The 25,744-nt window shown below is 41.0% G+C and overlaps 1 protein-coding gene across 1 annotated transcript in view; it reads left to right on the top strand.

Annotated features, from left to right (window-relative positions):
* atp11a (ATPase phospholipid transporting 11A) overlaps positions 1-23,223 on the top strand; it is a 36,597-nt gene extending 13,374 nt beyond the window's left edge. Inside the window, exons 2-30 of the mRNA XM_061067281.1 lie at positions 4,970-5,092; positions 5,475-5,564; positions 5,819-5,899; positions 6,031-6,138; positions 6,775-6,903; positions 7,106-7,209; positions 7,300-7,347; positions 7,569-7,633; positions 7,802-7,883; positions 8,399-8,549; positions 8,631-8,828; positions 9,209-9,322; positions 9,437-9,496; positions 9,581-9,747; positions 9,835-9,906; positions 10,015-10,088; positions 10,197-10,300; positions 10,721-10,902; positions 11,147-11,398; positions 11,493-11,670; positions 11,765-11,867; positions 12,000-12,145; positions 12,231-12,290; positions 12,489-12,616; positions 13,235-13,370; positions 15,815-15,880; positions 15,988-16,091; positions 16,385-16,550; positions 19,093-23,223. Coding sequence (XP_060923264.1) covers positions 4,970-5,092; positions 5,475-5,564; positions 5,819-5,899; positions 6,031-6,138; positions 6,775-6,903; positions 7,106-7,209; positions 7,300-7,347; positions 7,569-7,633; positions 7,802-7,883; positions 8,399-8,549; positions 8,631-8,828; positions 9,209-9,322; positions 9,437-9,496; positions 9,581-9,747; positions 9,835-9,906; positions 10,015-10,088; positions 10,197-10,300; positions 10,721-10,902; positions 11,147-11,398; positions 11,493-11,670; positions 11,765-11,867; positions 12,000-12,145; positions 12,231-12,290; positions 12,489-12,616; positions 13,235-13,370; positions 15,815-15,880; positions 15,988-16,091; positions 16,385-16,550; positions 19,093-19,374 — 3,573 coding nt within the window. The 3' untranslated portion in view covers positions 19,375-23,223. The remainder of the gene's footprint in view (positions 1-4,969; positions 5,093-5,474; positions 5,565-5,818; positions 5,900-6,030; positions 6,139-6,774; positions 6,904-7,105; positions 7,210-7,299; positions 7,348-7,568; positions 7,634-7,801; positions 7,884-8,398; positions 8,550-8,630; positions 8,829-9,208; positions 9,323-9,436; positions 9,497-9,580; positions 9,748-9,834; positions 9,907-10,014; positions 10,089-10,196; positions 10,301-10,720; positions 10,903-11,146; positions 11,399-11,492; positions 11,671-11,764; positions 11,868-11,999; positions 12,146-12,230; positions 12,291-12,488; positions 12,617-13,234; positions 13,371-15,814; positions 15,881-15,987; positions 16,092-16,384; positions 16,551-19,092) is intronic.
* Positions 23,224-25,744: the final 2,521 nt, after the last annotated feature.

Genomic DNA, 25,744 nt, shown 5'->3' with positions numbered 1-25,744 from the left:
CTCAGTCAGCGGTATCGCATAGAGCAGGTTGTCTTCCATAGCTCTTTGTCGAGAATCATTTTCAGCGCTGCCTGTTGCAGTAACAGATAAAATACTTAGGAGCTGGTCATCAGTGGAACAAAAGCTCAGCCTTTTAAAAGCTTCTCACACACAACAAGTCGTGTGTGTGTGTGTGTGTGTGTGTGTGTGTGTGTGTGTGTGTGTTGTAGTGATTCCTCTCTGCCGCTCGCATGTATCCAGTAATGTTATCTTCACTTTACAGGCATCACACAGTAGCGTCTGTAGTACATGAGATGGAAAACCTTTCTGATAGTTGTTTCCTGGAGGCTGGAGTTTGTGCAATAAAACTAAATACTTCTAATACATCTCAGTAAATCATAGGTAAAAAGGCTACATTCGAAAACACATTGTTTCTCTTTTATGTCAAGAATACTCAAAACGTAGGTTACATTGAATGTGTTCTTTGGAGAACAGTGCTGTAAGCTGAAGTGGGAGCTGTTAAGATGCAGTCACCAGCAGTTAAAATGTTTGTAGCAGATCGCAGAATACACTTTTTGTTAGTAAAATGTATTGTTATCGTGGAGTCAGAGATTGTGCAGCTATCTTCATATTCTTCATTCATGTTAGTCATCATAGTGTTTTGCAGATTGTCCCTTGAGGCAAATTTGTGAGTTGTTTTGTATTCATGTTGGTCACCCACCTTCTCTCAGCAGAACAACACAATAATTATCTGGTTAATGGGTGTTTTTTATAACCCATAATCAAATTACTGTTCTATGGTGGCCCAGTAAATTTGCCAGTCTCTTCTCTTGTTTTTCAATCCCTCTTTCCTCCTGTGTCTCGGGTGTGAGTTTATTTTTAGGAAGTGTGTGTATGTGTCACTGTGACCGGATGGGTCTAGCTCTTCCTGTTTAAAATATGCTCTTCTGTTCCTGAAGAGCATATTGTCCACTGTGGACACAGTTGTTCCGTTCAGGTCATGTGGGAATAAAGAATGTTATCTAAAATCTCCAATTTATGCCTAAAGTGACCTCAGAAAAACATATTTTCTGCTCGTCAAGACGTTATCTTAAGCAAACCTGTAAAGAACGATTATTTTATTCATAATTATTTAACGTAGAGCCATAGAGATTTTAGTTAGATATTTACACAAATTTCCAGGTATATTCTTGAGATGTAAGTTAACATAGTCTCCCAGAAAAGCGGAATCAAATGTGAAATTCAAATTTAAGATACATTTTTAGATTCATGTTTTCTTTGCATGCGTTTTAAAATAACTTCCCTGCGTTAGTTTCACTTCCTTTAAACACTCACACAGACAAACACACCTGTGGAAACTCAAGCTTTAATGTTCCTGTTTGGATGAATTTCAGAATCAAGTAAAGAAATAGATGAAAACACACTCACCACAAAAACAGCGCTCTAGACGAATAAGGGAAGTGGGGCTTTTCTTCTCATCTAAATTTGGACCAGTGACTACAGAGGTAACATGTTATGTCATTGTCTTGCGTATGCCTGCTCTCATATATGTTTGATGTGGCAGGCGTATATGTGTGTGATTCCCTGAAAGACTCCCTGTGCTTTCTACTGATGAAGCTCTGAGGAAAGTAGATGGCTGCTGATCGGTACAGACAGAAACAAAACCTCCACACTCTCCATCCTTCTCCCCTGACCACAAATGTTTCCCTTCCAACTATAAATACACCCGCTGAAAACCTGCCGCGTCTTGAAACATAAAACGCAGCTAAAAGTGATTATCGGGGTCCAGAATAGCCCAAAGTCTCGGGTTACATTCAAAAGCCAAAGGCCTGAGCTAGGTTTTATTTTATAAGCCCAGCTTTTATTTTGTAGAGATGCTGTTTTATTTGATTAAACACAGACAGGCTTTCATGTAAAAAGCATAAATGCGGATGAAAGCTAAACATAATCGATAGGAGGTAGATTGTCTGGTTTAGAGGCTGTCCAGGTTGTGGTGAGAGATGGGAGTGCAAAGAGGTGAGAAAACCAATAAAGGTGCATTACGGGGAAAATGGAGGAGATGACAGTAAGAGAGGAGGCCCACTGATTCCCAGTCACTTCCATTCACTGTATCTGATCAGAATTTTCTAATAAGATCATCAACTCTTAATGCATGTGGACTTTACATAGACGACTCACAAACTGTATTCCTCCTATACCAGGTGTTACTAAGGCAAATAGATGATATAACAAACGACAAGGCATATGTTTAACGCTGACATACAAGTGGTAACATGTTTTTTAAGAATCTTTTTATATGTGAAAGACAAAATCTCCAGACATCATTTTACGAAGACTTTCTGGAGTTGGAGGAGGTGATTAACTTGGCTTAGCATAAAGACTGGAAAGACAGGTAAACAGCGGGATCTGCATCTGTGCAAAGGGAAAGAAGACCATCCTTTTAGTACCTCTGAATTTTAGGAATTGAGCCGTCAAATAGAAGGGACAGTTTCTGATGTGACACATTTTGCAGTAGAACGCCTGTAGTGATGAAGATTAAACCAGAATTAATTGCACACCTATTTTCAGTAGCTGCAGGGGAACAGAAAACAGATTCTACTACCAATGATAAAAAAACTGGCCGTCCAATTTAATATCAGCGCTCACACACTGCATGTGAAACACTGTGCTGTGTGTGTTTGTATGTTCCTGCTCCATATGCAGTAAACTCACAGGGAGTGTGTAAGAAATGTGTTGGCTGAAGCAGACGGCGCAGGCAGGTGGGCGTGAAGAGGAGAAACAGAAACGCCGTGTGGGCGACAGAGTTGGCAAGCTGTCCATGTGATCTGGTTTTCGTCAGATATCAGCCAGTTAGTGTGGTTCTTCTCTGATGCGATGGTTGATTGTGTATTTATTTTAGAACAGGCATCAGGAATTGACTGCTGAATGCATGAACACAGCATAATCACTGGCCGTCCGATAAAGGAAAGATAAAGGGCGCTGAAGACACGTGAACATCTTGCAGATATAAGTTTATAATTCATACATCAGTTTTCTATCACTTTCCATTTCCCTACCTTTGCTCTTCAATGGATAATTAGAGGTCACAAGATATAAATAGCTCTCCATTTCTAAACATGGTAACCTTAGAGCAGCGAGTTAACTGGTTATTGTCTGTGTGCGAGTGAAAGACACACACACACACACACACGTAGAGAAACTGGGACATGCAGCCTCTTGACACTCAATCTCATTGACCGGTCAACAGATTATTGTCAACTCTTGTTAGTGTGTGTGTGTCTGTGTGTGTGTTTGTGTGGGTGTGTGTGCTAATAACTTTTAAGCGATTTAACACCATGTGTATTTGTTCTGATGCTGTGACTGACAGCTGTTTTTGACTGAAAGAAAGAAAGAGAGGGGATTTGGTGTGTTCAATGTTCAGCTCTCTCGTCCAGGCCTGCCTCTCACTCCGGCTACTAAAGCTGAAAACGACCAGGGGCTTAAAGATGACTGTGGCCTGCTGTGACATGAACGCCCTCTGCACACAAGTCAGATTGAGGCTGTTGATAACTTTTCTCATTTTTTTTACAATCGCTTCATAATCAATTTGCAAGGTCACTTACAGTGTTTATGCTTGGCTGATTTGTACAAAGGCAGTGTTTTCAGATGGTGGTTAAACTTGCAGGTTTTTGTCTGTGACCTTCTCCTTTGCACTGACTTGATGGATTCACTTACAGGTTGTAATAGCCGATGAGCTTCTTTTGTAAAAACCTAGCTGTGCAAAAAGTTCCCTTCTGGCTTTTTTTGTATTGGAGTTGATCAATGAAAGGATTAATGGACTGCAGGGAGTTTGTCCTTGTCTGTGCTCCCCTCATCCGGCTGGTCATAAAGTGCATGTGTGTGTTTAGCACTGCAAGTCTAGTCCTGTCTGAAATACTTTAAGTCAAAATATCTGACATGCATGTATGAGGTGTAGCTGGTGTCTCAGAATACAAATACCAAGCTCTGCAGCGTAACGTCTATTTGTTCTTGTCCGTATATCTGGCAGACTTTAAGCTCTGTGTTGCATTTTGTAGTTCTTAGTGTATATTAGAAATATGTAAAAGGTGACAGATATATTCTTTGTAAACAACAGCATGAAATGGAAAAATACAAGAAGCAGAAAAAGGGGGTAAGAACATAAACTGAATTGCAGAATTTCAATGTTGGGGCATTTTTTGCTAAAATGTTAAGAATAAATGAAATATTAGATATTTGAGCTTTTTATGTTATTCGTAAGAGAAGTTGCATGTGGCATTTTGCAAAATTGGCACATTGGATTTAACATAAACCAATCAGACAACACAAGGAAGCTATGACATTCTGTGGCACTGGCTGTTTCTGGCAAATGGAGAAGGACTGAGAAAATAAGCAGTTTAAAACAAAATCCCTTCTAACACGGTGTCATCTTCATTACAGTCGTTTGTTCAGTTGATGTTAACATTAAAGATATCCCAGCAGGAAACAAGTACAACAGAATATTAAACGAACAAAAAGAGAGGAGCATGGATGGCAGCGAGATCTGTCCTCCGTCTTATCAGTCTGTTTGTATATGCGCTCAAGTGTGTGTGTGGGAGTTTGTGAGTGTGTGTGTTGTATCTGCATTCCAGTCTGAGTCACATGCAGGTCTGTGTATCCGTGGTAACAAAAGCACTCATTCATTGAGGAAAAATTACTCATTCACTCTAACCCCCTGCAAACGTCTGTGAATCTCTTTCTGTGTGTCACACATGTCCTGTATTTCCTTACTGTGTTTTGATTGGATTTGTGTGAAAACCCACGGGTTCCTTACACAATCATTTATGTTCCAGAAAATCCTTGTCAAACTTGGATGTTAAATGAAAATGGGAAATCAAGTTTGATTCTATATCACCCAGGAGAATACAGTTCAAATGAAAACTGACATTACATGAGCAGTGCAAACACACGTATGTTTCATGTCCCACTCACACCTGTTCTGTGTTGTCTTCAGTGTGTTGGTGAGGAGAACTGGGTGGACAGCAGAACCATCTACATCGGACAAAAGGAGCCTCCTCCTGGTACTGAGGCCTTCATACAGCAAAGATTCCCAGACAACAGAATAGTCTCCTCCAAGGTCAGTGAAAACGCACACGAAGATCAAATACTCACTTTATTCTTTACTGCTCAAAATCAATTACTCCACCACTGTATTCTATTCAGAGTAAGAGAGCAGGTATAGACAGGACAGGAGAGGACAGTTAGTTCTGAAGCACAGTTCAGGCTGCTCTTTTATTGTGAGGGTGAGTTATTCTTGGTAATTTTACTCTGTGTTACTCAAGGATAGGTTTTAGAAGAGGGGATGTTATATTTAAAAGGTTTCAGTGATCTGTCTAGTCTGGGCTTCATTGATGTTTTTGTGCAGTGTCTTTTGTAAAATGGTCTTCGTGGCTGTTTTTGGAAATAGATTTATATTTGAACTGTCATTTAATGCATTATGTCACTGTCTCCATTTCCAGTACACATTTTGGAACTTTATACCGAAGAATATGTTTGAGCAGTTCAGGAGAGTCGCCAACTTCTACTTTCTCATCATATTTCTGGTCCAGGTAAAAGATTTTTCTCTTCATGCATCAAATATTGAATTGTCCACATCTTCTTCTTCTGTGATACATTCTTTCATTTGTGCTCTATTGTAGTCTAATGCTTTAATGTTTTAATTTAATTTAACTCACATTTTTTATTTAGGTAAATAACCTTGTTTGGAAAGGTGCTACATAAATAATGTTTATTATTATATAATTTATACATGTTCACACATTCATTTCTCTTACTCTCTGTGTTTGTGTGTGTGTCACTTCAGCTGATCATTGACACACCCACCAGTCCCATCACCAGCGGGCTGCCGCTCTTCTTTGTAATCACAGTCACGGCCATTAAACAGGTGAGACCATGGTTTTCAGTCTAATTTATCTTTATTGGCATTGACAATGAACACAACACCGACGCACCTTATCACTTTTGCACACCTCCCTCACTTCCTCCTCTGTCTCTCTCTCTGTGTGTGTGTGTCAGGGTTACGAGGACTGGTTGAGACACAAAGCAGACAACTCTGTCAACCAGTGTTTCGTCCTCGTGGTGCAGCATGGGAAAGTGGTCCGCAAACAAAGTCGCAACCTCAGGGTACGTGTGTGTGTGTTTGTCACCGGATAAATCACTCACCCCATACACCAAACAAGGATTTGGTGTATTTTGTTTCATTGGTTCACACTGAGGGATTGTCCTGCTTCTAAGCTGTTTGTGTGTGTGTGTGTTAGTGGCTCTACAATTTTACAGAAATTTAGCTTTTAACTTACGTAAGACATTCACGGATAGAAATATTCAGCTGAAGTAAGAGCTCAGTTACTGGATGAAACGTTCTGTGAGAGAACGAATGTAAACAACTGTTGGCTGAGCTTGAGCGGCCTTCAGGTGGTGAAGCAGGAGGTTCGCTTGTTTGGCAAACTGCATTAGTAGAAACTGCATTAGCAACACTAAAAGGATCAGAGCCACGTCATCCTCAAAGACCAGGAGTATAGTGTGGTAATCCCAGTTTTATTTACACCCTCTGTAGTCTGTAACGGCTAGTGGTGGTATTCAGGAAGAAGGCTAACAAACACATTATACCCATATAATAGTACCTTCTGTAGTTTTTGCCCAATCCAATCGAAACACAACCTCCTTGGTGGAGATAACAACAGTTTACATGAGTTATATAGTTAACAGGGTTTTATACAAGACGATGTATTTATTAATAAATATTAAAATTCCTCTTATCAGGTTGGAGATGTCGTCTATGTGAAGGAAAATGAATCTTTTCCTTGTGACCTTATACTTCTGGCCACGTCTCGAGATGATGGGACCTGCTTTGTAACAACAGCCAGTCTGGACGGGGAGAGCAGCCACAAGGTGTGTATGTGTGTAAAGGTGTTGCCTGCATTTCCAAGAAGAGTATTTTTGTCTTTCTCTTTCCATCCCTCTTGCTCCAATTCACTCTTCCTTACTCCTCCTCTGCCTCCCTCTATCATCCTCTCGCTCTTGTATTTTGAATCTTCATCTTTTCTATTCTCCCTCTTTGTCTTGATTCCTAAACCTTCTCTCCTCCTCTCAGACATACTATGCAGTTCAAGACACCAGAGCCTACAACACAGAACAGGAGGTGGACTCAATCCACGCCACAATAGAATGTGAACAACCACAGCCAGACCTGTACAAGTCAGTACAAAACAAACACTCGCTAACTCTCCAAATGTTGCTGTGTACCACAAACACCTGAAACATGTCTCTCCCCTTTGTCCTGTGCAGATTTGTGGGACGTATCAACATCTATATGGAGAACGAGCCTACGGCCAGGTAACCTGAACCCCTTGCATATCTATATAAACTAGATTGTGCTCATTTTTTCCACTTGATGATAGAATCAAATCTTTGCTTGATTAGTGATTTCCAACTACGGTAAAGTTGATACTTTTATCCTTGAACTTGCATCATGTCGTATAGGTGTACTGGGAGAAACAAATATCACAATGACAGTCAACTTGTAGAAGTCTAAATGTGCTGTCTTCCCTGTGCAGGCCTTTAGGATCAGAGAACCTGCTGCTCAGAGGGGCCACACTCAAGAACACAGACTACATCTATGGTAACATCACCTGAAATAAAAATGTAGGGTTTACTTGCTAACTTTTGGGAGCTTTCAGTTGGATTTTGCTGTCTTCTTTTTAGGATAAAGCCCTGGTAAAATGTAATGAATGTTATCTGTTTTGTTGAACCACTTTAATGCTCATGATTTGCTTTTTCCTCCTCTCAGCGGTTGCCATTTACACTGGCATGGAAACCAAGATGGCTCTCAACTACCAGTCCAAGTCTCAGAAACGCTCTGCAGTAGAAAAGTAAGCCATCTCTCCTTCTGTCATTTTAAACTACATAAAATAATTTGTTTCTGGAGAAGAAGCTGTTTGCATCAATTATCATTAAAATTAATGCCAAACATCCTTTTTCACTCCAATTAACACAGACGTGTAAAATCATTTGTGTTTTTACTCATCCCTCCATCCATCTGTCCACTCTTCATCCCTTGATTTCTTCAGTGGGTCTTTGTGAGTCTGTGGCTCACACTGACTCGATCGCTTTCTCTCCATCTGAATCTTTTAGCCAGATGGCCTGTAGAGATATGTAGGTGGATTACATTTACACTTGGATACAACGTGTGCCTGATTAATGCATTGGAATAGTATGTGTCTCCCTTTTGCCAAAAGAACTTGGCTGCGAGTAACTGCCTCTTCTCAGCTGCTGCCTGTATACATCTATTCTTGTGTGTTGCAATGCAAACACGCTGTACCTTTGGGAACTGAGCAGAACTGTGAATAGATATGTCATTAGCTGCTTGCTGTCTCGCCCCCCACAGGTCAATGAATGCCTACCTGGTGGTTTACCTGTGCATTCTCATCAGCAAGGCCCTCATCAACACGGCACTGAAGTACGTGTGGCAGGCCGATCCCAACAGAGACGAGCCGTGGTACAACGATAGGACGGACACAGAGAAGCAAAGGCACATCGTGAGTCCTTCAGTCCAAACCAAATCCTGTTTTCTTTCTAACCTCTCATCTCCTCACACTCTTCATCCTTCTCATCCTCAGGTGATCAGGGCGTTCACAGACTTCCTGGCTTTCATGGTTCTCTTCAACTACATCATCCCCGTCTCCATGTACGTCACCGTGGAGATGCAGAAGTTCCTGGGTTCCTATTTCATCATGTGGGACGACGAGATGTTTGATGAGGAGCTGGGGGAGCGAGCGGTGGTCAACACGTCAGACCTGAACGAGGAGCTGGGACAGGTAGCGAGGCAAACGTAACTCTGAGCAAACTAAAGCTGCTTTCAACTCCATGCCAAGACATTTTCCTGCTTTATTCTGACAGGAACTTACTCCAACATTTTTGGGACATTTTTATCAGGGAGCTGGCAGGAACATTTCAGGACTATTCAGTGCATGTCTCAGAGCAGCTTAAAGTAAAAGCAAATAGTACTGTATTGCACATAAGAGGGGGATAGAGAGAGAGAGATTCTAATGTGAAAATGTGGTGTTAACACATAAATTATCTTTAAGAAACTCTGAATACAAGATTTCAACAAATTATCTAGTTCTTAAATCTTAGATGATAACAAGCATGTGTTATGTTTTACATGACAAACACATTCAATCTGATCTTATTCCAGGTGGAGTATGTGTTTACCGACAAGACCGGGACTCTGACAGAGAACAACATGGAGTTCATTGAGTGCTGTGTTGACGGACACGTTTATGTGCCAGATGCCATCTGTAATGGACAGGTAACAGCTGATGTGGAAGCTCGTCATCACACACTCATATTTGTGTGTGCCTGTATTTGAGCCGCACATATTTTAGTGTCTTCATATATTTGAATGGCTTCATATCGTTGCTAGGTGATGCCTGGTGCAGTTGATATGGACATGATCGACACGTCACCAGGTCCCGGAGCCAGGGTGAGCACATCCAGAGTTTGAATTTGTTGTATGCGTGCATGTGTGTGTGTTTCAGGGTAACACAATATTTTGCCGTCCACCTAGGAGCATGAGGAGCTGTTTTTCCGGGCGCTGTGTTTGTGCCACACGGTGCAGGTGAAGGAGGAGGAGACGGTGGACGGGATCAAGCACGGGATCCACCAGGGCAAGTCCACCTCCTTCTACATCTCCTCATCGCCGGATGAGGTGGCGCTGGTGGAGGGAATGAAGAGGTGGAGTGCACAAACACACATGTATGTTTTCTTTTCACTGACTTATACACATTCGGTTCAATAATGGTGTGTTGTTGTTTGTCGTAGGCTCGGTTTCACCTACCTAAGACTCAAAGACGGTCACATGGAGATCTTGAACAGGGAGGATGAGATCGAGAGGTGAGCGTGTTTATCTCTTTAATCCTCAGAAACTATCAACTTTTTATTTCTATATGCTGTTTATTTCAAGTGTTGCTACAGTGTTGATTGTGTGACTTTTTTCATCAGGTTCGAGCTGCTGGAAGTTTTGACATTCGACTCAGTCAGACGGAGGATGAGCGTCATTGTTAGAGCTGGCACTGGTAATACACAACAAACTGTTTATTTATATATATATTATACGCACATATGTCTGTACAGTATTTACATTTTGTCTGACACACTTTCCCCTTTTTTGTGTGTATGAGCAGGTGAGCTCTATCTGTTCTGCAAAGGTGCAGACTCCTCCATCTTCCCTCGGGTTGTCTCAGGCAAGGTGGATCAGGTTCGAGCTCGGGTGGAGCGCAACGCAGTGGTGAGTCTTTTTTTTTGGGAACATTCCTGAAAGCTTCAAAGGTTGTGTGACTTCAGTGGTTTCCAAAGCTACAGTATCGTGACCACATTGGTTTCCATGGTTACCAGAGTTTAGTTTCCCCATACAGGTTCCGAAACGGCTTGTAACAAACAAAAATTGCAGTTTTTCACATCACCTTTTAAAAAAGAGGAATATCATAACTTCCTTACTCTCCTTACTTTATTTGTCCAAATTTTGAAATGTTGCATGTGTGAGTTGCAGCTGCAGATAAGTCGTAAAGTTGTCAGTGAAAGCAAAAGGATGTGGGCTGGGTGTTAAGGTCAAATAAATCGAGCAGTTGCTGCCCACACACTCGCACTCAGAGATCACTTGATTCCACTATGCTGAATAGACTGTGTGTGAATCTTGTCTCTCCTCCAGGAGGGTCTACGGACCCTTTGTGTTGCCTACAGGCCTTTGAGCCCTGAACAGTACCAGGAGGTTTGCCACTTGCTGAACGAGGCCAAGTTGTCGCTACAGGACCGCGACAAACGACTGGCTGAGGCCTATGACATCATAGAGAAAGACCTGATACTCCTGGGAGCCACCGCTGTGGAGGACAGGTGGAGGATCTCTTTTAAACTTGGAATTTTATTGTATAGAAATCCAGTCTTTGCCTTTTAGTCTGTACTTCAAACTCTGTTTAGCATTACTTCCTGATTCTGTGTAATAATAGTGCAGGATTGAAAGAGAAATTGAACCCAGAAGGCATTGCAAGTCAGCTCATTATGTGCAAAGGGAGGCAGACAGAAAATTAAGACATCATATTCACATGTCTGTGACTTTTCTCTCCTTCCTCCACAACAGGCTCCAGGAAAAAGCAGCGGACACCATAGAGTCTCTCCACAAGGCCGGCATGAAGGTGTGGGTGCTGACAGGCGATAAGATGGAGACAGCGGCTGCAACCTGCTACGCCAGCAAGCTCTTCCATCGCAACACCGTGATCCTGGAGCTGACCACCAAGCGCACAGAGGAGCAGAGCCTGCATGACGTCCTGTTTGACCTGAGCAGGACGGTCCTGAGGCAGCACGGAGGCATGACCAGGGACACTTTCTCTGGGTTTGTACCTGTGCAGTGAGAACACAGTGTCGGTACAGCATTTAATTTTTCCTTTGTGTTTCCCTGACTATTAACTCATCTTGTGTTTGTGTAGCTTATCAGGTGACTGCCCCGACTTTGGTCTGATCATTGACGGGGCCACCCTCTCTGCAGTGATGAGGCCCGGCCAAGAGGACGCAAACTCTGGGAACTACAAAGAGATCTTCCTAGAAATCTGCCGCAACTGCAGCGCTGTGCTCTGCTGTCGAATGGCGCCGCTCCAGAAAGCACAGGTACGGAGACTTATCACGCCACCAGTATTGTTTGAATGGTTAAGAGTTCCTAGATATGATGAGACTTTTTCTTTTCTTGCCTTTTTCTTTCTAGATTGTGAAGATGATCAAAACCTCTGCAGAGCATCCGATCACACTGGCAATTGGCGATGGAGCGAATGATGTCAGCATGATCCTGGAAGCCCATGTTGGCATTGGTTAGTGGCAGTTTTGCTACATCCTGCAACCTCAGATGCAACGTGTTTCTCTATAGCCAAGTTGTACAGTTGTAGACTGCATTTGTTAACCTGAAATACCGGGAAATGACAAACCTCTCTCTGCCTCTCAAGGTATAATGGGTAAAGAAGGTCGTCAGGCTGTGAGGAATAGCGACTACGCCATTCCGAAGTTCAAACACCTGAAGAAGATTCTGCTTGTCCATGGACACTATTACTACATACGCATCTCCGAACTAGTGCAATACTTCTTCTACAAGGTAGAAACAGTGTTTGATGGAGACAAGGAGATATCTTTTCTCTGCCACCTGCTTTTCTTTAAATCTATTTTATGTCTTTTTCCAGAATGTCTGCTTCATCTTCCCCCAGTTCCTTTACCAGTTCTTCTGTGGCTTCTCACAACAGGTAGACACACACACACTAACACACACACACACACACACACACACACACACACACACACACACACACACACACACACACACACACACACACACACACACACACACACACACACACACACACACACACACACACACACACACACACAAAATGAAAGGATGAATGGCTGAAACGTTTCTCTCTTTCTGTATTTATTTCCAGCCGCTGTATGATACCGCCTACTTGACTCTGTACAACATCAGCTTCACCTCGCTGCCCATTCTGCTCTACAGTCTCATAGAGCAGCACATTAACATGGAAATCCTGAAGAAGGACCCATCGCTCTATAGGTCAGTGTTGACTCCTGTTTCTTGTCTTCATTTCAAATTCCGAGTTCCCCAATCCAATGACAATTTCTGCTGAATACAGGACAGCACAGTGGTTTAAGCTTTTTACACATTCCTCCAAATTCAGGTTCTTTCAAACTTTTCAGACATTCTAACAGCACTTCTACTTCTTTTAGTCTTTTGAATAGTCTGAAGGTCTGGACCAAATGAAGTAGGGTCAATAATTGTAAAAAGTAATGCTATTTTATATTTTTAAATTTGTATCAGTACTTAATTTGGTCACAGCTCAATCAAAATAAAAAACAAAACATGTTTCACATGACTAGATGAAGCCTTTTTCCTCCCTGGCATTGTTCTTTCTTTTCCGTCGTCTCTCTCTTTCTGAAGATAAATTACAGGCCTGATGTTGTGTTTCAGATTTAACGACTGGCCTCTCTCAGTAATGTACTGTTGAGTCAGTGCATATGAATCAAATTAGAATATCCCATTACATTTGTTTCTGGTTAAAGGTAGGTCCCTAAGGACGCTAATGTCGTACTTATCATTAAAAGTGTAATCACTCATCTGAAAGGTCGTCAATATAGTCAAAGTAATTCATGATGTTTACTGTTCTGTTCTCAGAGATATTGCTAAGAACTCTTTGCTGCGATGGCACAACTTCATATATTGGACCGTCCTGGGTGTATATGACGCCATAGTGATGTTCTTTGGTGCTTACTTTCTGTTTGACAACACCACCTTCACCAGCAACGGACAGGTAACAACACACGTTTGTGAAAGTTAATATTCAAGGAGATCTTTTTTTTTTATTTGGGCGAAATGTACTTCTTTCAAAAGTTTTTTATAAACTATAGAAACTCCTGTTACATTTTGTGTGTGTTGTGACACAACCGCATCTATAATTTGCTGTGTTTCATTTGTCTTTTGCTGTCAACTTTGATTGTAGTTAGAAATTACTGATATTAGAGCATATCAAATATAATAGTAATACGGATGAGCTGCATGTATATTTTTCTCATAAAGCTCATGTTATTTACATGAGAGTCTATGATACTAGATATTTTCCGTATTCTAAAATGCAACACTTGCAGCTAATTTTCAAAACAAATATGCAGCATGTGATGTTAAATGTTTTCTTCATTGGTTCTGCAACTGACAAACCAACCTTCCTCTGTGACTTTCTGCAGCTTCTGACTGCAGAAAAAAGTAGAAAAGTTTTTCAGGCTTCTGATTTTACGTGTTCCCCTGAGTAAAGGATGATTTCATTGGACTGACAGTTGTATATACAAGTTGACAGACGTTCGATTCACATCCGAAACGCGACAGACAGCACGGCGTGTTTTCCACCATCTTCCTCTCTGTTCTCAGTTTGTGTCCTTTCATTTTCAAGAAGCGTTACTCTCCCAGAAACCCTCTGGACTGCTTTGAGTTGCTTGATTTCACTTGAGTTTTTGCATCTAATTTGTTTTCTCTTCTCCAGCAACAAAACTGTTGTTTATTTTGTTATGATTTTCTTCTTCTGGCCTTCTCCTCTTTTTCTTCCTCTTCTCTTACTTTTGTGTTGCTTTATCTTTTTTGCTTCTCTTTCCTCCTTCCCAGCTAATGACAACCAACACACAGATGGTAAGCCTGTCCCTGTCTCTCTGTCACCTCTGCCCTTAGTTTCACTTTTCAATTCACTGTCCCGTCACGTAGCCTGATCCCAGACCACCCATCATCTCTTCAGCTCTTGTCTCCGTGCCCGATGCAGATACAACAACTGCAGGCTTCTGTGTAGTGTCCTGGCTTTTCCTCGAACCACGCTCATGTGTGCAGGTGTCGATGTGGTGATCACACACATTAGCTTTCCAGTGTGTGTGTGTGTGTGTGAGTGTGTGTACTTAGTTATAATCAGAGGATAAATAAGAATAGAAAAAGATTTGCATTTCTATCTCCATTACATGACACAGGAGACATTCAGTCATCCGTCTAATCTAATTCTCCGTCAGCTGATGGTCAGTGTAGAACAACACTTTCATCTCTGAGGTTTCTCTCTGAACATCAGGACTATTTGGGCTTATAAACTTATTTAAAAAGACATATATCTGATGCAAGGAAGTTTGAAGTGATGTTTTCATCCATCACTTTAATGATCTGATGGTGGAGAACTTGTTACAGCAGCACATTGTCAATGTGAAAACAACAAGTGAACGTCTGAAAATAGGCAATAAATTAGGATTAAAAATTTAATGAATTAGTTATTAGTTTCTTGGTAAATAATGTCATTATTCACGCCATGATTCATTTTTTATTTCATGCTGCTCCTTTTTAAAGAAAATAGTCCTGCCTCATGTAAAACATTTTCTGGAAAAAAATCATCCTGGTTCATTTCATCAATTAATTAATTTTGCTTTGATAACAGCAGGCAATAACCAAATGTTTTCTTCATCAGGTCACAGCTTGTTGTTACCATGTCAGCTGGCCTTTGAAAATCCAAATTTGTTTTTTTTGGATATTTTTTTTACTTTATTGATTCATATTTCACATATTTCATCCTTTCTTTTGTATCCAACACAGTTAGAGAAACTTTTTGAGTGTCATTTGTCGAAGGTTTAAAGTCAAACCAGGATGAAAAGGCAAAAGCCAGAGTATGAAAGTTTTCAGGAATTTTGGCATTTAAGTGTTGGCTTGAAAGAACACGTTTCACTATCTGTTGTTCCCAGAAATAAAAATATAACTTTCAGTTTACGTTGGCATGATCGTCTTTAAGTTTTTAATCTACATGACAACTTGTTCATTGATTAATGGTCCCTGTAGCTCATTAATTAACACATAAAGTCATTTAAAAACAGCTCATCTCACACGTGTCCCATTCATCAGTCATCTGATAGTTACTGCTCCACCTGAATGCTGCTATCGGAGCTACCTGCCATCTGTTTGATTGATTGATTCCTCATTGAATATTTGCACCAAAGTTTATCTCCATGTATCATATTAACACCAGGGCTGTAAGTGCATTAACCTGTGAATTTATCCTGAGTGTATTTCACGTAATCCAGGTGAATAAAGGTTTTCAAGCTGTTTCCAGCTGATTGTGCAACGTAATGAGATGTAACAACACAACAAAATGAATGGATGAATGGATGAATGAATGAATTAGGACTGAACATGAGATCCTTCCCTCGGTCACTGACGGCTTCTCTTGTCACCTTGTTTCCGTAGATGTTTGGAAACTGGACGTTTGGGACGCTGGTCTTCACTGTGCTCGTCTTCACTGTCACATTCAAGGTAATGCAAATACAGAGTAAACAGTATCTACACACAATCTCTCCCAAGCATCACTGGTGTCTTTAAGATGAGCTCTAAATACGACAGGTGTTATGTTTCTGTTGTAGTTGGCTCTAGATACTCATTACTGGACCTGGATCAACCACTTTGTCATCTGGGGCTCACTGATCTTCTTTGTGGTCTTCTCTCTGCTGTGGGGAGGAATCATCTGGTAGGTTAAGACAACATATTTTCACATATCTCCAGTGACAAAAGGCAATATGTTCCCGGGTTGTCAGCCATCTGTTCCATTCTTGTGATGCTTTGAGGGAATTTCTTTAAATCTATTGCAAATGCTAATTTGGACTTGATGATGTAACTGTAATGGTTGTTTTATGTAAAAGCCTGCGTATTCCCAGTGTCATACATTTTAAGTCAGTACCAGTCGGTTTCTTAAACATTACTGAACTAAATCTATCTCTGCTCCATCCTCTTCTCTCCTCCACTCCTCCTCTCCTCCTCCAGGCCCTTCCTCAACTACCAGAGGATGTACTATGTGTTCATGCAGATGCTATCCAGTGGTCCGGCCTGGCTCAGTATCAGCCTCCTGATAACAGCCAGTCTGTTACCTGATGTGTTAAAGAAGGTGATCTGGAGGGCGCTGTGGCCCACCACTACTGAACGCATACAGGTGGGTGCATTTGTATGTACAAGTAACATGTTGTACATACTACAAAAAGAAAATAGCATCTGTAGTTTAACATTTCTGAAACTAAATACAAACCATAGATATTCAGAGCATTTTTAATGGTACTCCATTACCTTTTATTCACTTTCTGTACAGTGAGTACATATCAAAATGTCATTGCATCTTTGAATGCGTAAATGCCGTGTGTTAAATGTCTAACTGTTGAACGTGGGTCAGCAGATGTCCGCTGGTTCTGGCTACATCCCTGCTCTGTTGGGTGTAAGTCAGTACGCTCCTCTTTGTTTTTGTGCAGTGCTCCTTTATTTCTAAGCCAGATAAGACAACAGAGATAGTGTGTTTACTTTCAACTAACACTCAAAAGGTTTTATTATTGGAGTCAGTAATGACACTGAAGCTACATGTGTAAAGATGTGTTTAAAAAATACTGAATATAGGTTATGGTGTTAAAGAGCTGGACCTTGACGTTTGCGCTGTCATTATTAAACAAAGAAGAGCCTTGTAAACAGAGTCAAAACAGAAGATATAACACGAAGAGATACAAGAGAAAGAGCAGAGAGGGAGATAATAGACTGAAACAAGAGAGCATACTGTATATAACACAAAACAATGTTTCTAAAATCAGGTAAAGCTCAGGTAAACAGCAGATTTTTATTACCGTATTGTTCAGTGTAGGAACAAAAAAACAGCCACACCCAGGCTCTGGAATATGGTCAGCGAGGAGCACAGCTGTTATTCTAGATGCAGGTGCAGCACATGGAGAGTTAGGGACTTTCTCCCAGGCCTGTTCAACAGTGAGATCAGTTGCTGCTGAGGCACAAACACATCAAGATAATAAATGTGTAGAGTGTGTCCTGTTTGTTTTCTAACTCTTTGCAGTGAGGTGTGAACTATTGTCTTTTTATCTTTCTTCCTCTTTAACCTGAACGTCTCCTTTTCCCATAACTGAACCTGTCGAGATATTTCTGCTGCTTTGACCCAGACTTATTCATCCCGTAGCTCTTTAAATACAGAGACTTTATTCATTAGAATTTTTTAAATCTCATAAATTGATCATGTGGCTTTGACTTTTCCCCTCCTCTCCCTGTCCCCTCTTTCCTCTGACCCCCTCATCCTCCTCTCCTTGATGAATCCCTCCCTCTGGTTCTAGTGGCAGGCTAAACGTCGCTGCCTTGCCTCCGAGCCCTCCACCATCTTTATGCTGTCTCAGACCTCCAGCAGAATCAGTTTCTAACCCAGCCCCTTTTGGAGGTGACCCTTCTTCTTCCCTGTACTTTCCTTTTCTCTTTGTCCCATCGCTTTCTCCCTACCACTCTTTTTGCATGACGTGAGTCTCATGTTAACTCGTCTGTGTGCATGCCACCGCAAGAGTATGTGGTGTAAAGGCAGCGAATGCAAGTGCGCTGTTTAGCCTTCCATCTTTTATTTGTCTTAGATATTAGTTTTTTTTAATTTTTAGGTTGAAATATGTGTATTTTTTATACATTAAGCCACAACTATGTCTGAATGTGTGTGTGTCCACAGCGGGTAAGGGATAAAAAAGGGTTTGAGAGGGCCATTGCCTACCAGAGTTCTGACTCGTTAATAGATGGAGTAGCTGTCACAGAAGCCTAGAGGGCTTCAGCACGGTAAAATACACACCCTGGCTCTCTGTGTATGTGTGTGTTTTAATGGTTGGACTGGGCAATGGTGGGTGAGTTTAACATCCTGCAGTTATGGGGGTTTACTTTGCCGTGGTTTGTGGTTCCTCACATTTGACTTTGGGGATGTTGTGGCTGACTAACACCTGAGTTCGAGTGCATTTTGTCTCTGAGCTTTTGTGAAGACCTTAAAAGTCAAGGATTCTCCAGGTATTGTACAATCTCACGTCCTGTTCTTCACTCTTTACACGGAGCTCTGCCGCCCTCTAGTGACACAGTATCGCTACAGAGGCAGTTTTCTCACTGTTGGACTGAACCTTCATGCATGTTTTATTTGTCATGCGTTTCATTTGCATGGTTTGGTTCATGGTGTGACATGGTGTTGTGGTATTTGTTTATCTCTTCATGTTTATGCTCTAATGAGATATGTACTTGGGTTGCAAAGAGGGACATTATCAACACAGCTGGCCAATTAGATTAAAGTTACTGCAGAACTTTATAAGTAATTAACTGATATAATCATGAATTGTCTGCAAAACTGGGAAAACCCATACTCGATCTGGTTTTGTGTACAGTGACAGTCATGTTGAAACATAAAATGATAGATAGAGAGATAGATACTCTTTTGATCCCAAGGGAAATTTTGAATGGCCTAAACTGGTCCAAACTGCAGCCATGGCCCTAACTTTAAAAAACTGCCTGAGACAATACAGAAATGTGATGTCCTCAAATGTTAGTGTCCTATAAACCCAGATTGAATTTTGGCCAGCTGAGAGAACTGTGTTTCCTCTCCTCCACCTGCTCTCCGAGATCTGTCCACAAGTAACATCTTTTATATCCATCTCTTCCCCTCTGTCTCCTTCTCCTGCCTCTTCACACTCATGCAGAATGCTGATAAACTCTATAAGGGCCACCTCTCAGAGTTCACCCCCCTGGCGTCCCTCCACGCCCCATCCAAGGCTGGCAGCCGCCGGCGGGGCTCTGGAAACCAAAGGAGCGCTGCGCACCCTCGAAGGTCTGAACCCTTTAACAAGAAACTCATGTTCACACGCTGGCAAAGAAAGCCAGACTACAGCACCTTCACCCCACTCCTCCGATTCACAGACGGCTCCCGCCACACGTTTCAGGGACACGGCTACGGAGGGGCGGGGCCTGAGACCTCAGTCTAATTTATTTCTCTTTAGTACTTTTTTAAATCCTGGAGTTCTGATATCAGACACATTCGGAGCTCAATGAGGAAAGAAGGTGACTAAGTGTTACTGAGCTGGAGTTAAATGATGGACCATGTCTGCATCTATAATCCATCTCTGACTGACAACAATGAACGTGACCTTTATAACTTCTCAGCCAAGTGTGGCTCAAAGCACTATGGGACGACTCTGGAAAGGACTCCATCCACGGGGGCCTCATGACGTGCAAAGGGCTCAGCGTACTGATGTCACAGCATTAAAAACTTTGATTATAAGAGACTGAAAATATGCACATTCGCCCTTTACACCTGTCTGCCGCTGACAGCAGGCAGCTGAAGTGTACTTTTAGGATTTATACCACACTCCTTTAAATGTGTCGTGATTGTGCAGATGATGATGACGGTGCTTTCTCAGCACATGCTTTCTCTGATCAACCATTTTATTTTCTTCCATTCCTGCCATCTCTCTGTCTTTCTGTCCATCTGTTCCTCCTCTCTATAGGACAAACTGGTGTTGCCTGTGTGCAAACTTGTTTTCCCGAAACACTCCGTAGGACTCTGGGGTCAGATCCTTCAGCGCTGTAAGGAAGGGTGCAGTACAGAAGCTGTTAGTGTTTGTAAAGTGGATCTGAGTCGGTCTTCTCCTCATTTATTAGTTATATTGTGTCTTAAAGGGAAAAAGACCAACTTCAGCTCCACTTTCAAACTCTTCTGTAGGTAGAGTAGAGTTTTTGGTGGGCTAGATACTTGTGTGCTTGTTGATAGCTAGAGTTAGTGTTCGTGCTGCTTTCATTCAGTCTCTCTTATCGTCTTTGAAGCACTTTAACATATATTTATCTGTAATGCTGAGAGATTAATCGCTGAAGTTTTAAATGCCTTATTATTTTAGCGATAGAATCCAGTAGAAATGGCTTCACTTCAACTTAATGCCTTAATGTCATCGTGTAAATACCAGAGATAAAAAAACAAAGATCCAGAAGAAAAGAAAGTTAGACGTCCTCTATTCTTCCGGTTTTGTGTCCTCACGTGTCAGAAACGTCCAGAGCAACTCACTCCAACACTAGTGCATGTCTGAAAGCAGCTTCGTAGACATACTGCAATTTTATTTATCTAGATAAAGTGTGTAATTTATACATTAATAGTCAGGTTTGGAGAGGTTCAAATAATAATGTATTGTTCAATACTTTTTTTAGCACCGTAGAAATGAACATACCAAGTCAAGTGATCCAAACTTACTTGATGCCTTAAAGTAATAATAAAACAGTATTTCTGTGATGTGTTCATCAGTGGTTCAGCCATTTAATATGGAGGTGGTACAGCCATGCAATCCTTATTTGGTTTTACACAACCTACACATAACAGAATATTCACAAACAATAAGAAGAAACAGGAATATTCAAACAAATACAGTTTTATGTATGAAAATATGACACACTTAATTGGAATTATTTCCATATTGGTCTTTATTATGATCTGTCTTTCTTTTAAAGGCAGTTTCATGTGCACAGGTCAGTGTACAGTCACCAAATCCTCTGCTCCTCGTATAGAGAAACACCAACAGAAAACAATAGCAGTGTGTTTTCAAAATGATTTCTCATTCAGCCTTGGATTTGCTCTGTCCACGTAATGTCTGCCTGAATGAGGTGCTTATACCTTTTCATATGAAAAGGTTGACACAATATAGAAACATTGAAGGCACCACCAGCGGCTTGTTAGCTCAGATTAGCACAAAGACGAAACGGGTGACAACACGTAGCCTTGGCTTCAGGTTAAGTCCCACCTCTAAACCTCACTAATATATGATTATATAGAGAAATGTGTATAAAATTAGTTTGGTTGTCATCACTCTGCTTTAAATGAATGAGCTATAGACTGCTCATCCTCTAAAATGCCTTATGATGGACTTACAGAGGGAATGAGACTTTCTACCTTCATGTTCTTTGACTGGTTTCCTGTTTGAACACGTATCCTCTCTCTCTTTCTTTCTAGCTATCCCTACTTCTCTTTTTCTACCTTTCTCTCGTTCTCCACCTGCTGAAGCAACGCAGATGTGTTCTCACCTCCATCCGTCCTCCTCATCACCCGCTTCCTCCATCGGTCTGTCCAACCCTCCGTCTACACGTCCATCGTGAGACAAAGTAGAAATCGTTTTGTACTCGACTGTTAATAGTTCTAATATGAACCAAAGCCTTGTTGCTGCTAGAAATCCTTGTAGCTGCTTTACATTAGGTGCCTTGTGGTAGAGAACTGTCTTCGCTCGCTTTTATGGTGAATTCTACTACTTATAATCAGCGTTTGGATGGAAAGGTACTGCAGATGATGGCTGTATGGAGCAGAGATTAAGAAAGGGTGGATGTAAGTGTCAGGTTCTACTGTCCAGTAACATTTATTAGCAATGCCGCACTGAAATATGATTGGTCTGCGATCAATGAACAAATTAATCAGCAATTGCACCAAAAATATTCAACAACAATTTATGTTTAATATCAGTTTTTTATTGTTTTTATTCCAATTGTTTTATATATGTCCATGGGGGCATTTTGTCTCTGAAATGTTATTTTTACTGGTTTCATTTATGTATAAAGTTTAAAATTCCCCATCACCACGTTAAGAGGGAGTAAGGGTCTCGTTCAGTGGTCCAAGTACATTGTGAAGATATCAGCCCAATGGTGTTTTTTTATTCTACAGACACTGAAACATTGCTTCAGCTCTGCTTGATTTGTTACAAACTGGAATTTGTTTTGAGTATATGTTCTGTGTATGTTTACTTTAATGTCTGACTCCGACATAAAAAATAACAGCAAAGCAAGCAGTCTTATACCATTCATTTAAACATTACAAAAGAAAAAATAATTCTGAAGAGACAAATCCAAACTTAAAATAAAACAGTGGATCTTAAAATACATATATTTCTGCAATGTGGGTGAACTGAGCCTTAATGTTCTCAGGATTACGAATGTAAACATGTCATCAGAGATCCTCCTCCTCCTCCTGCTGTTGTTTGTGTGGATTTAAATTGGGCTTTGACACATTCAGTTTATCGTAGAGGTTTTTGTCAGACGTAACCATGCCAGTATTTAATATCTTAAAAATTGTTTTCCCACCGGATTCCAAAATAATAGGTATGAATATCGGCACTTAGAGGCACTCGGGAGTCTTTTAAAGAAACATCAGAAATGAATCGTGCCATAAGCCCCTTTTTCATTCAGTCAGGCATCTCCCAAATCACAAAACTGTTACAGAAAAGGAATATCAAGAGCTTTGTGTCTGCTCAAGTTTTCCACGTCTCATGAGGCTTTGTTATTTTGTGTAGAAGCCGATTCGAACAACAACTACCTTTTAAAAATGAGTATTATAAAAAGACAAGAGATATATACCTGTGGTGTCCGCTCAGATACACCCCTGCACTGAACCGTCTTCGTCTGGTGATTGACACGTCGCTGTAGGAATCTTTCAAAACCATTAAATGGTGGATTTAAGGTCTTTACTGTACTGATCACTCTCTGTCCGGATCTTTCAACACCACTGAAACTGGCAGCCTTCAAACCGAATGTTATCTTCTCTCTTTTACAATGTATTATTGTGTCATGTTCTGTATGTCTCATAACCAAACAGTATCTATAACTTCTGTACACACTGATACAGTATACATATATAAATATATATATATATATATAAGATATAAATGTACTTATGTTAATTAATGTACAGTTTTGGGGTCTTTTTGTAAACAGTTTTTAAACAGTCATATCAAGATTTACTTGTGGATTTTTGCCAACCTTTCTGTAGATATCGACGGAAAACAGCTGTACATGTGCTTAAGAATAAAAGCCGGAGGTGGAAATATTAAAACCTCGTATAATGTGCTTTCTGTTTTATGTGGAGCTGCACTTCCTTCTCCAGCCACAAGGATGCAGCAGAGTATTTTTGATTTGTCAGACCTTTGCGGGGCCAGAGTTGACAACTCAAACGCACCTGAAGAGTTTTCAATATCTGAAATATGATCAAAAGGATTAATGAGGTGAATCCGGAACGTGTTTGTCTAAGTTACCTGTGTTTTCTCATGCTAAACTCTCAGCTGTGTTGAAATGACAAGGAATTAGAGGGAGAAAAGGGAGATTTCTTAATTTAATTCTTCCCCGAAGCTGCTCCAGGGCTGTCGTTTGCACCATCTGTGGATGTCAACAAGATTAGGATGGAGCTTTTGGAGCGATTGGATTCCCTTCATCCTTTTCACTTCTCATCTGCGCTGATCTCCACGTTCCTCTCCTCCACAGCTGGCAGCCGCTGAGACCTGCTAGCGTGTCTGACAAGGATGGAGGAATATCTAGAGCACGACTGTCAGAGGTGAAATCGAGGGAAGAGGAAAAAAGGAGATGTTGAAAAGTGGCAGAGTGTTGTCTATACATCCCGAGCTTTGCCAGCAGCTGTTTTTACCAAGCTGTGACTCATACAGTTGTTTTTAGAAGGCGAGCAGAACGACCACCTATCGAACTCCAATACCACTATAAACTGGGTCTACCTTTGATTTTCCTTCATGCTTTAATTATTAGTTAATAAAGATTCTAAATGAGAGGTGCCGGGTTGAACCTGAAACTGTCCTCGCTAACCCCAAAGAGTCAATAGAGGCCTCTGAGGCTGCTGGGAGCACTTTATTGAGATGTACAGTAGGTGTCAAGTTTGTTACTGAAAGAATGCTCGGTTAAAATGAGTTCACACCCACATGAAAATACCTTTTAAGATCCACAGAACGACACAGTGCAGACAGCAGAGAAATGTCAGAGGAACCATGTCGGAATTTTACATCATGTTCAAAGTCTGACTCATCTTTCTGAAGCTGCAACAGGTGACACATACACTTCTATATGACCACAACATGTCATTGTTTAACATTTGACAGATTAAACTAATGTGACACAATATGTTTGTGAGTTTCAGCCTCACACACAACCCTTATTTCTAAGCTCCAGCTACAGATGAAGGTGGTGTGGATCATCCAACTTCAGCAAGAAAGGGAATAATAATGGATGTTGGCTAAGAAGCTGCAGCAGAGTGTCTGTGACAGGCAAGTAAGAGATGAGCAATAACAATCTCTGGGTATAAAGTAGTATTTTACAGAGGAAAGTGACAATCTAGTTTATACAGTCACAATAAAATGCAAATATAACAAATCACAAAATATATTTTTGGGGGATTTGTTGTGTTTTCTTATTTGCCTTGTGTTCAAAAAGAGTAATAAATTGTCTTGAGTACTTCAGTTAAATTTACAACTGATGCGTTCGACTTTTAAATGTTGATTTCTTGGATCATAAATGAAGCTGCAAGAACATGTGAAAGTGAAGAGGCTCAAGACATTTGTAGGAGCTGTGAACTCCCTTAAGAATAAAGGGGATCAATATGTTAATTTGATTACCAAATAACAATCAGCTCAGTTTGACACTTTAAGTAACAACAGTGTGTGTGTTTTTGTGTGGCTGCACACGTCTGTGCCCAGCAGTTGGTCTGACACTCAAACTAGACTTAAATCATTAGACCCAAGACCTTCACACACGCGCACACACACAGACACAGAGAGCGAGTCTTTTCTCATGGTTGTAATGTCAGCGTGTCTCTATTCACAGCATTAAATGGAGGGAGGTGATGGACGCATCCACACGTGAAATCTACGAATTAGCTGTGAAATAGCTGTTATTTGCCAGCGATTATGTCCTGGCTTTTAAAGGGAGTTGTTTTGAGGATGGCTGCACAAACACACACACAAACACTTTCACCTACAAGGAAGCTGAATTGACATTTTTGCTGAGTTTAAACAGAAATACTGAGAATCTCCCAAGAAGATTTGATCATTTCTTTCTAAAGTCTTTGTTTCAGAAAATTAAATTGTGTGATCAGCTCCATCTTCCCCCACCTCACCTTCTTCATCCTTTCACCCATCAATCACCTTCAGCCTCTGCACCTCGTCTGAACGAGGGAAATTGTGCAGAAACTTTATTCCATCTGTCGTCTTGTCACGTCTTTGTCACTCTCTCGTCAATGTCCTGAGACACAATACAGTGGCACACAATACGACAGAATCTTCAATGCTGAGGGCTGAGGGGGCTGCTGACGTTATGTTGTGTATGCATGAACAATGTGCAAACACAGTCGCAGAGACACTGAGGCTGCAGATATACATTGTAAGGATTAGGAATAAAGCTCATTTGATTTCAACACTTCAGGAGGATTGTTTGGGAACAACAAAGCCTTTCAATCATACACACTGACCCCTGTTGCATATTTTAATTATTGTCCTATTTTTGTACTTGCAGGCAAAAAGTAAAAATAAATATATACTTTGAATCCTCCATCTA

Source organism: Limanda limanda, chromosome 23 (genome assembly GCF_963576545.1).
Source record: "Limanda limanda chromosome 23, fLimLim1.1, whole genome shotgun sequence".
Taxonomy (NCBI): domain Eukaryota; kingdom Metazoa; phylum Chordata; class Actinopteri; order Pleuronectiformes; family Pleuronectidae; genus Limanda; species Limanda limanda.
The sequence above is the reverse complement of the archived record's forward strand: the minus strand, read 5'-3'. Positions and strand labels throughout refer to the sequence as shown.